This window comes from Macaca fascicularis, chromosome 11 (assembly GCF_037993035.2).
Source record: "Macaca fascicularis isolate 582-1 chromosome 11, T2T-MFA8v1.1".
In the NCBI taxonomy this organism is placed as follows: Eukaryota; Metazoa; Chordata; class Mammalia; order Primates; family Cercopithecidae; genus Macaca; species Macaca fascicularis.
In genome coordinates, this window is record NC_088385.1 from 61138477 (window position 1) to 61149719 (window position 11243).

The window sequence follows — 11243 nt, forward strand, 5'->3', positions numbered from 1 at the left end:
GGCACAATCTCAGCTCACTGCAACCTCTGCCTCCCGAATTCTAGTGATTCTCCTGCCTCAGCCTCCTGAGTGGCTGGGATTACAGGCGTGCGCCACCATGCCCAGCTAGTTTTTGTATTTTTAGTAGAGATGGGGTTTCACCATGTTGGCCAGGCTGGTCTTGAACTCCTGACCTCACGAGGAGTGATCCGCCCACCTCGGCCTCCCAAAGTGCTGGGATTACAGGCGTGAGCCACCATGCCCAGCCTCAAGCCCAAATTTTATGGTACCTCTCATACAGAGCTCTGGGGGGAATGAAATGAACGTGGTAAGATTCAAACAGATAGTTATCTCAGCTTCACCACCCTCCCTCAAGAAGGAAGACACAGTAAAAGGCTATTTCTGTAGCGCACTTTATAGACCAAAGCTTAGACGAGGTGGAGGCTGAAGACCTGAGAAGCTGAGTCAGGGAAGACAGATGCCAGCCCTTCGTCAAGGCAAGCCTCTTTGAACACACCTTGGAACTTCCAAACACCCGTTCCCATTGTCATCCTCTTCTGGTCTAGAAAACTCAGCTCCTTCTGGGTCTCAGGGTTGGGGAGTACCTTTATCAGAAGGGAATGAAGGAAATCCCATCACCAGTTCCACCCCTCTAGGCCAGCTTAGTCTGTGGCCTCCATCTTGGTCCCCCGGGGCACCAGGAAGATGGTCCCATCGGCAGCCTGTTGCAGCGCGTACTCTTCAGGAGAGTAGCTGTTGCCTGATTCATCCCGAAGGTGCTGGAAAATGTCACGATACAGCTCTGTCAGCTGTTGGCGCATGACCTCCAGGGTCCGGTCTGCCTCCCCGCGGGCCCTGAGAAGCCGCTCCCGTTCATTGCTCAGCCGCTCCAGCTCCCGCTCCAGCTGCACGATGGTTTCCAGCTTCCTCTTGCGGCAGTTCTGGGCTGCTACCTTGTTTTTGCCCCGTCGTCGGATGTCCCGGACTAGCGCCAGCTGGCTCTCTGTCAGCGGGTACCTCGCCAATAGCTCATTAAAATCATCTACCGGCAAGTTGACGATCTTGTCCGTAGGAAAAGGAATCTTCATGGCCAAGGCCCGACGTTCATCCCGACTCCCTGCCTCCCCCCGTGCAGTGGGCTTAGCCCGCACAGGGCCTGAGGCGGGCTCTAAGGCCAAGGGGGTCTCAGCAGCTGGCAAGGTATAGTTGGAGTGGGCCAAGGAGTTGGGCATGAGTGAGTAGGGGTACTCCACCGGGTACATCTCCACATACTCGCTGCGCCGCCGACCAGCCTCTGTCCCCTCCAGCTCAAGAGATTCAGCATCACTATAGTTGAGGGATAATCCTGAGTCGGATTCTGGGTCTTCTTGGGGCTTAGGTGGCCCCACTGGCAGCCCAATGTCCAGGAGAGCTAAGGGGTCTTGGAGTGGCTCACTGAGCAGGCCTGAGAGGCTCAGTGGCTTGGAGACTGGTATGGTCATGTTGCCATAGGAGTATGGGGCGTCTGGGACATGGGATGTAGATGCTGGGAGCTCATAAGGTGGTGGAGGAAGTGGGAAGCCAGCATCTGGGTGGATTGAGCAGGGGCAGTAAGTTGTGTGTGGTGGAGGTCCAAGGTATGAGGCTGGGGCTTGGGGCTCAAACGATGGCTCACTTGGAGCATTTAGACCCTGCAAGGAAAGACACAAAGAGATTTGGAGACAGACTAAGGAAGAAAAACCAACACTCTCTCAGGACCAAGCTGGATTCTTCTGAAAGACCCAGTGAGATAGTAACAAGGAAACAAAGTTGCCATAATCATTGGAAGCTTCTTGCAAAGTTCTGATACAGTTGTTCCAAGAATAACGCAGCTTAAGGCCAGGAGCGGTGGCTCACGCCTGTAATCCCAACACTATGGGAGGCCAAGGTGGCAGATCACCTGAGGTCAGGAGTTCGAGACCAGCCTGGACAACATGGTGAAACCCCATCTCTGCTAGAAATACAAAAATTAGCTGGGCATGGTGGTGAACGCCTGTAATCCCAGCTACTTGGGAGGCTGAGGCAGGAGAACTGTTTGAACCCTGGAGGTGGAGATTTAAGTGAGCCAAGATGGTGCCACTATACTCCAGCCTAGGTGACAGAGCAAGACTCCATCTCAAAAAAAGAAAAAACAGGCCGGGCGCGGTGGCTCAAGCCTGTAATCCCAGCACTTTGGGAGGCCGAGATGGGCGGATCACGAGGTCAGGAGATCGAGACCATCCTGGCTAACGCCGTGAAACCCCGTCTCTACTAAAAATACAAAAAACTAGCCGGGCGAGGTGGCGGGCGCCTGTAGTCCCAGCTACTCCGGAGGCTGAGGCAGGAGAATGGCGTAAACCCGGGAGGCAGAGCTTGCAGTGAGCTGAGATCCGGCCACTGCACTCCAGCCCGGGCTACAGAGCAAGACTCCGTCTCAAAAAAAAAAAAAAAGAAAAAACGAAAAACGCAGCTTTAGCAAGAATGGAAGTCACTGAGGTTGGACTGCAGAAAAGTCTACCTAACACTGGAACAATTATGAACTCTCCTTGGAAAAGCTCTTACTGGGTTGAAATGGCTCATGTTCGTCCAGGCGTGGTGGCTCAGGCCTATAATCCCAGCATTTTGGGAGGTCAACGCGGGGAAGATCACGAGGTCAGATCGAGCTCATCCTGGCTAACACAGTGAAACCCCCTGTCTCTACTAAAAATACAAAAAAAATAGCCGGGTGTGGTGGCAGGTGCCTGTAGTCCCAGCTACTCGGGAGGCTGAGGCAGGAGAATGACCTGGGAGGCAGAGCTCGCAGTGAGCCAAGATCGTGCCACTGTACTCCAGCCTGGGCGCCAGAGCAAGACTCCATCTCAAAAAAAAAAAAAAAGAAATGGCTCATGTTCCTTTATTTCCTTCAGGAAGTCAAAGCCTTGTTATTCAAGATGACCCCTCAGAACCCTTTCCTGCTGCAGTTATCTAGGGTCAAAGAGTCAAGTTCAGATCCTGGCCATGCCCCGGATGCCCAGCAGAGGGAGCTGCTGTGTGGGAAGAGGGCCTAGGGCAGATCCTGAGGGTGCTAGGCATGGTAGCAGGGCAGTAAAAGGGGGTGGGCTGGGGGCTAAGAAGCACCTTGGGGAGCCAGCACAAACTCTGCCGTCTCCTCTTCAGTCCCTCTGTCCCTGCCCAGGTGCAGTGAGAAGTAGAGAACGTGCTAGAAACAAGGCCCCCAACCCACATCGGGGAGCCACCCTGCTCCAGCCCAGCTGGGGACAAAGGCATCATTGTTAAGCCAACAGACACCCCTTTGTCCAAGTAGCAGGAGGAGAGGACCCTGGCATAGTCCAACTCCCCTTCCTGAGGCCCCTGAACTACTGCTCTGCTACCTGGAGTAAACGGACCCAGTTGCCAAGGGCAGGCAGAGGTAATGACGGAAGAAGATGGCAGGATCAGAGAGGCATGTCAGAAGAGAAGGAGGTGAGCAAGGGAAGGACAGCAGGAGGTGGGATAGAGAGAGATGTGAGTCAAGTGGCTGCTGAGAGAGCATACACTCCCTATCAGATCATTCCCTCCCCACCACTGCTCCTCCACTCCTGCTCCTCAATGTTCCTCAGTGTCTTCCATCCAGATCTTTCCCAGTTCTTCCTTTCCCAGTGCCTGAAGCATTACCAGCTCTGAGCCCTGCTTGCTCCCGCCCTCTGCCTCAGTCCAGGTCAACTCCCTGCTTCTCTCTTCTCTGACACACGCTCTCCCCACCCTATCCCGCCCTTACTCACCTGCAGCTCAGTGATGGACATGATCTCTTGCCAAGTCAGTTCCATCTCTCCTAGCTCTGAAGTGGACAGCTGTATCACCCTGTTCCTGCTCTGCTGGGGAGGACACGGGGACATCCTACTGGGCCAGAGTCTGGTCCAGGTTCCTGGAAAGCCCAGATGGCTCTGGAAACCTGTGTCAAAGGAAAAGAGGTGTTAGAGCTACACCTGCTAGGATCAGCAAGTTTGCACTACCTCCTTGGAGGGGCTCCCTCCAGCTTCCCCTGAGGGAAGGAGAGACTGCCTCCTCCCCATCCTCACTCATGCTGGACTCATCAACCAATCCCTTAAGACGGAAAATCTTTTCCTGTGGTATGATCTCCACCTCGCCAACTATGGCCACAGTCAGTTCCTTTGGTAGCACAGAAGGTCTTTACCTTTTTTCCAGGCAAAATGCCCACTCTTTCCCCTACTTTTCACTCCCCCAAACTGTTTTCCTGGCTAAGGGCAGAGTCAGATCTTCTGTTTCTCTGTTTTCCTGTATTTTGTTTTTCATTTTCTAGGGCAACATCAGGGGTCACCCTGCTTTCCTCCTCTGTCCTCAGTTTTAAGTTCTCAGCCTTTTCTTTCCAAGATGATGACAGTATATGCTTCAGGATCCCCAAGAGCATGTTGTGGAAAGAGCCAAGCAGACAGCCCCTCCCCCTCTCGAAGATATGGCCCAGGCCTGGTGGCTGATAGCAGCTCTGCCCTCTCCTCCTATCCTGGCCCTGGGCTTCCCTGCCTGGGCCAGATAAGAGGTTTATCAGCTGCAGGCGGCAGAGGCACAGAAGGAATGGGCTCTGGAGACACTGGACCTCTGTCCTGTGTCCTCACAGGGTCATTTGGGCCATACCTTAACCCACACAACCAGAAGTCTTTCCTCTTCTGAGGTAATACAACAACCTTAGTAAAGACTTAGTAAGCACTTGTTAAGAACTAAGCTTGATGTTGCAAGCTTAGTTTATAAGATTGGTTTTCACCAGGTGCAGTGGCTCAGGCCTCTAATCCCAGCACTTTGGGAGGCCAAGGCAGGCGATCACCTGAGGTCAGGAGTTCGAGACCAGCCTGGCCAACATGGTGAAACCCCGTCTCTACTAAAAATACAAAAATTAGCTGGGTGTGATGGGGTGGTACATGTCTGTAGTCCCAGCTACTCAGGAGGCTAAGGCAGGAGAATCACTTGAATCCAGGAGGTGGAGGTTGCAGTGAGCTGAGATCGCGCCATTGCACTCCAGCCTGGGTGACAGAGTTAGATTCTGTCTCAAAAAAAAAAAAAAGACTGGTTTTCACAAAGATTCTAAAGGTACATCAGAAGCTGAGACTGAAACTGATAAATAATAGCAGGATGAGGTCTAGAACCTGACTCCACTTGACTATAATTTCTTCTAGGCATCTTCCCCTCCTGCCCCTGTATCTTCATACTCCAAACCTCTATTGGAAATCTACATTCATCAGTTCTTTCTGTGGAGTGTCAGTCTCTCTTTCTCCTTCTGGGCAATGTCCCTCTAGAGCCTTGAATACACACTGCCATCCAGTCCCTTTTCTTTTGACCTGGGTTCTAGTTGCAGCTCTGCCACAAAGCAGCAGTGTGATGTTGAGCAAGCCATCTCACTTCTCTGGGCCTCTGTTTCCTCATTTGTAAAACCAGGGAGTTGGACAAATTGACCTTGGAGGTCCCTTTCTGCTTGGATAGCTTAGAATTCTCAGCAAACCCTCACCCGTGTCCTTATCTTCTCTCTGTCAGTCCCTCTCCTCATGCTACCTCCCTATTCCCTGACACCCACCTTCCTTGCATCTGTTTTCCCTGCCGTCAGCAAGAGACTCCAAGTAGATTTGGCAAGGTCTTCCTGATCTCTACGGTCACACATTGTGTGTGTGTGCACGCACACAGACGTACCCTGCCATATTAGTAAAGGGAAGCAGGCTAGGATGAAGGAAACGTGGGAGAGGGGAAGCACTTTGGGAGGCCGAGGTGGGAGCATCGCTTGAGCCCAGGAGTTTGAGATCAGCCTGAGAAATATGGTAAAAACCCATCTCCACTAAAAATGCAGAAATTAGCTAGGCATAGTGGCACACGTCTGTGGTCCAAGCTACTCAGGAGGCTGAGGTGGGAGGATCACTCGAACCTGAAAAGTCAAGGCTGCAGTGAGCCATGATTGTGCCACCACACTCGAGCCTGGGTGACAGAGCAAGACCGTCTCAAAAAAAAAAAAAAAAAAAAAAAAGGCCAGGTGCGGTGGCTCACACCTCTAATCCTAGCACTTTGGGAGGCCGAGGCAGGTGGATCACCTGAGGTCAGGAGTTTGAGACAAGCCTGGCCAACATGGTGAAACCCCTGTCTCTCCTAAAAATACAAATATTGGTCAGGCATGTTGGTGGGCATCTGTAATCCCAGTTACTTGGGAGGCTGAGACAAGGAGAATTGCTGGAACACGGGAGGTGGAGGTTGCAGTGAGCTGAGATCGTACCACTGCACTCCAGCCTGGGCGACAGAGCGAGACTCTGTCTCAAAAAAAAAGAAAAGAAAAAGAAGGACAGAGGATAGGATTGTATGATCTCAAATTGCATGACCTTAGATCACTCACCACAAGGATGGCCCAGCACAGCAATTTAATTTGGAATCTTCTCTTCAACTTACGACAAAATTAGTAGGAACTACAAATGATGCTTTTAAAAGAGTATCTCCCCTAGCTCTTGCCTCCATCCCCTTGTTTTACTGCCATCCCCAGAGATGGGAGTTGGTGTAGGCAACTCTGCCAGTGGGCAGAGTGGGTGGGGTGTTTATGTCTGTCCAGGATGCCATTTCAACACCGGAACCCCACCCTCCTCCACCCAGGTTCTGGCGGAAATTGCCCAAAGGCAAAGTGAATGGAGAAGGGGTTTAGGGGGCAGAGACAATGACTCTTGCTTCATAGTTCTTCACTCACCCCACCCCACCCCGTATTTGTCTCTCCTTTTATCTTCTTGGATCTGACTCTAAGGTGCAGTACAAAGGTCCTGCCCTAGGAGGCAGGAGACCTAGGTTCTCTGGCACTTGAGATACATGACCTTGCCAGGCGCGGTGGCTCACGCCTGTAATCCCAGTACTTTGGGAGGAGGTGGGAGGATTACCTGAGGTAGGGAGTTCAAGACCAGCCTGACCAACATGGATAAACCCTGTCTCTACTAAAAATACAAAATTAGCTGGGCATGGTGGTATATGCCTGTAATCCCAGCTACTTGGGAGGCTGAGGCAGGAGAATCGCTTGAACCAGGGAGGCAAGGTTGCGGTGAGCCGATATCATGCCATTGCACTCCAGCCTGGCCAACAAGAGTGAAACACTGAAACAAACAAACAAACAAACAAACAAAAAAAAAAAAGGATACATGACCTTGGGCAAATTGCTTCTCATTCAGTCCCTTCCCTAAATGGAGACAGGACTAGAAACCAATTGCTGTGAAAGGCTGTAGGTTGCATCTAGCTCAGGGAGTCACAAACTTCATTGTGTGCCACATTCACCTGGGCTACATGTAAAAACACAGATTCCTGAAAGCCACTTCAAATCTACTGAATTTAATTCATAGACCCAGGAATCAGCATTTTAAAGTGCCTCAGTGGCCGGGTGTGGTGGCTCATGCCTGTAATCTTAGCATTTTGGGAGGCCAAGGTGGGTGGATCACCTGAGGTCAGGAATTTGAGACTAGCCTGGCCAACATGGCAAAATCCCATCTCTACTAAAAATACAAAAATTATCCAGGTCTGGTGGTGCACACCTGTAATCCTAGCTATTCAGGAGGCTGAAGCATGAGAATTGCTTAAACCCGGGAGGTAGAAGTTACGATGAGCTGAGATCATGCCACTACACTCCAGCCTGGGCAACAGAGTAAGACTCTGTCTCAAAAAAAAAAAAAAAAAAGGGCGGGGGGGAGCAAGGAGAGGCAGGAGTTTGGAGGGGAGAGAGTTGAGGAGAACCTCTGGATCCATTCCAACCAGCTTTTGGGTGCACTAGCAAGTTTGTACCAGGTGGCAGGTGGAACAGGATGCTTTTCCCTAGACACTCAAGAATGGGTGGTGTTCTATACACCAGGCATAGGGCCCTCTGGGTCTCCAGAGCCTACCTTTCAGAGGACAGCAGAGCTGGCAGGCAGTGGGATAGATCAGGGAGATGGATCAAATAGAACACCATAGAGGGTATAGAAACTGAGGAGATACTGGGAAAGTGAAGTGGGCTTCCCTGTGTTCCCTTTCTTTTACAATAAGAAGCTCCCACTTTAGTTCAGCTTTCATTTTGAGGTCACACAACCATCTTACTCCCACTGGGTTGTCTGTTCCTTCTCTTACTCCCCAACATTGTGGATTAGGTAGAAATGGGGTTGTCACCAGGGACTAAAGTCCATCCTCCTTACTCTTATCCCGGTGGTCCTACCCAGAAAGATTTTTATCACAATCCCTAAGTACTCACAGAATGATATTGGAGATTCATGCTTAGGAATACAGAGTGAGGACCATTTGGAGAGGGATAATGGAGAGAGGAATACATTTGGCCTTGGCTGCCGCCCCAGGGCTCTTAACTTCCTTAACAAGGGGGAACAATGAGAGGGGGCTTGCCTCAGGATCCCTTTTCGGAGGCTTATTTGACCACCTCACCTCTCCATGTGTCAATAGGTGCAGTGAAAGGATGAGGAGGGATTAGTAAAACATGGGATATGGGTTGGCAGGTAAGCAACTTATTAGAAAGATTAGGGAGAACTCCCAAAGAGAGAGACGCACACAGAGGTGAGACAGAATGAAGGGGGAAAAAAGGAGGGAGAGAGATTTGAGTGTAGTGAGCTCAGTGCCCTGGGGACATGCATGACTCAAACAAATGTGTGAAAACAAAGGAGAGGGGGACAAGTTTCTGCTATCCTGTCACTTCATCCCTGGACCCCAAACTCCAGTCCTTTGGTACCGATGTCTAGGGGATCCCAGCCCCAGCAGTTCTGATACCTCCTCTCTTCTCTTCCACTGCTTCCCAAGCCCCTATTTCCCAAGCAGCCAAGAGTTCCAGTTAGAAGCAACTATGCTGGGGTTGGGATGCCTTCCTTCTCCCTCCAGGTCCAGCTGATCTCTACTGCCCCTGGGCACAGAGAAGAGAAACGGCAAGGGAGGCAAGAACCCAGAGGCGATCTCTCATCCAACCGCCCCACCTTGCAACGCTTCTCAGAGGTTCAGATATCCAGTGTTTCCAATTCCTCAGCTTTCCCCAAACCTTCTCAGCTGCCTAGACAGGGCAGAGTAATGGAATGGAGTTGGGGAAAGGGTAGTCTGTTGGTTCCCCCAGGGTAGCCCACCAGTTGAAGGATTCCTCCTGGCTACTCCCCAGTCCCTCAGCGGTGCCTTGCCTGGGGAGACCACTCTCTGGTCCCCATTCACAGCCGCCACCCCAAGGATCCCAGAGCACCCAAGAAACCATTTAGGTCTTCTCCTAGAGGAGTTCCCAAATATATCAGATTCCTAAACCAGGGGCGATCTAAAAGTTTGAAGTCTCCTAAGAACATACCGAAAGTTGGTTATTTTCCCCCCTCACCTCCTTCACCCCCCCAGCCTGCCCCTCAGATACCACTGGAATCCTCCCCACCCACCCTGCCTTTCAGGCACCTGTGGCAGAGTCCCAGCGGAGTGAGGAGAGAGATGAGGCTCCCGGTGTTGTCTCTGGGGAGGCTGAGCCTGAGCTGACACTGCTGGACGAGGATCCCGGCTACCTTTGAGAATGTGCGAGGACCGCGCCCCGCCCCCGGGCCATTGCTGAGCCTTGAGTATGGAGGCTCAGGCTGGGCTGAGCACAGGAGCCCCAGGCAGGAGCACCAGCGTCTGAAACCCTCAGCCTGAGTTCTCAGTCCTTCCTCCAACCCTCCCCTTTCCCCGTGGCTGTCCTCTCCTCCTGCCCCTTTCGGCCAAGAGAGGAAACTTGAGCCTGATGTGGTTTCTGCCCACACCCCGCCCCCACCTTGCTCCTGGCCAGCGGGGGCACACATGGCTCCAAGCCTCTCACAGCCCTGTTTTCAGCCCAGGAGTCCAGCCAGGTCTGTGTTTCTCCCATGCGTTTGATGAATTCCAACTTGATGGTCCCCTCGAACGTGACCTCTAAACTTTATGCAGGTTGTCGTCGCCTTGTGTCCCCATGGCTCTCCTAGGGACGGGGAAACTGAGTCATATCAAGGTGGAAGGCAGCTGAAGGTAAGGACCAGGTGTCTAGCTTACCAGCTGTCTAGGCAGGTGGACGTTTAGGGCATAGCCTTCATTTAAGGAAAACCTCGACTCTGGGAACAAGGGCAGGGGAACTATTTGGAGGAGGAGGGGCAGCTGGCTGCTTTGATGTGTCCTTTCACCTGTAGCCTTCTCCCCTCCCCCCTCAGCCTCAGATATCCTAGGACAAAGGCCTCTTTCTTGGCCAGGTTTTTGTCAGTGTGTGAGGGGAGTTAGGTGGGGGGCCGCCCAGCAAGGAGATTATTCACCTCCCTTAAAGGGGACCCCAGATGTCCTTTGTCCTCCTTTCTCCCAGGCAAAGCACCCCAGCCACATGGCACCCAACTCTGTTAGGCCAGTAAGTACCCTTATCTTTTTTTTTTTTTTTTTCCAGAAAGGAGCTCACTCTGTCTCCCAGGCTGGAGTGCAGTGGTGTGAACATGTTTCACTACAGTCTCAAACTCCCAGGCTTAAGCAATCCTCCCACCTCAGCCTCCCAAGTAGCTGGTTCTATAGGTCAGAGCCACCGTGCCCAGCTAATTTTTTTTTTTTCTTTTTTTTTTAGAAGTGGTGTCTCACTATATTGCCTTGGCTGGTGTTGAATTCTTGGGCTCAAGCAATCCTCCCACCTTGGCCTCCCAAAGTGCTAGGATTACAGGCATGAGCCACCTCACCCAGCCCACTTATTCATCTTTTTGCCTCCAAGCTACACAACCAAAGCCCCAGGTCAAACCCATCTTTCTTCAGAGACTATGAGAAAAGAGCCTTTCTTCCTCCTGATTTGTAATGGCTTTCAGCTCTATATGTCTGGCTTCAATCCTGACATCTGCAGCTTACATTTTTTCTTCTTACGGTGTTCAAGTTAAATTAGAAACATCTCAAGACTGGGGAAGCAGGTGCCACTCTGAGGCAGGACTGGCATTCAACAAGCATGCTCTGATGGAATTGCGTTTACTGTTAAAATAATGAAAATGTTCTGTCCTACTTGATAAAGGGCAGCTGCTGTGAGCCCTCTAAGTGTCTCCCACGACTCCACCAGTAGCCTAGTTCTCCTCTAAGATCCCCAACAACCCAGCAACACAACCATGGAAGTAAAGAGGCAATGCTAGTACCATAAGGAGTCTCCTGCGCTGCCTGCTTGTGCTGGAATTGGCCAATGCCCATGCCAAACCTATGGTTAAATGCTTTGAATTCCATCCCTATTCCAGTAGATCATGACTGCACATGCATGATCAAGGTAGGACAGGAGGCAATCCAATGACTTCATTGCATGTTACATGTGG

At 51.5% G+C, this 11243-nt stretch overlaps 1 protein-coding gene across 3 annotated transcripts; it reads right to left on the reverse strand.

The window, feature by feature from the left end:
* Positions 1–378: 378 nt before the first annotated feature.
* Positions 379–9609, reverse strand: NFE2 (nuclear factor, erythroid 2). Of its 3 annotated transcripts, none has more exons than XM_005571074.4 (3): positions 9373–9609; positions 3738–3907; positions 379–1649 (listed from the first exon to the last, which is right to left on the reverse strand). In XM_005571074.4, exons 2-3 carry the CDS (start codon positions 3849–3851, stop codon positions 642–644), a joined length of 1122 nt encoding a protein of 373 aa, XP_005571131.1. In that variant the 5' UTR covers positions 3852–3907; positions 9373–9609; the 3' UTR covers positions 379–641. The 3 variants fall into 3 exon arrangements, with proteins under 3 accessions (XP_005571131.1, XP_005571134.1, XP_005571132.1); XM_005571077.4 differs by lacking the exon at positions 9373–9609 and adding an exon at positions 6341–6513; XM_005571075.4 differs by lacking the exon at positions 9373–9609 and adding an exon at positions 4151–4355.
* Positions 9610–11243: the final 1634 nt, after the last annotated feature.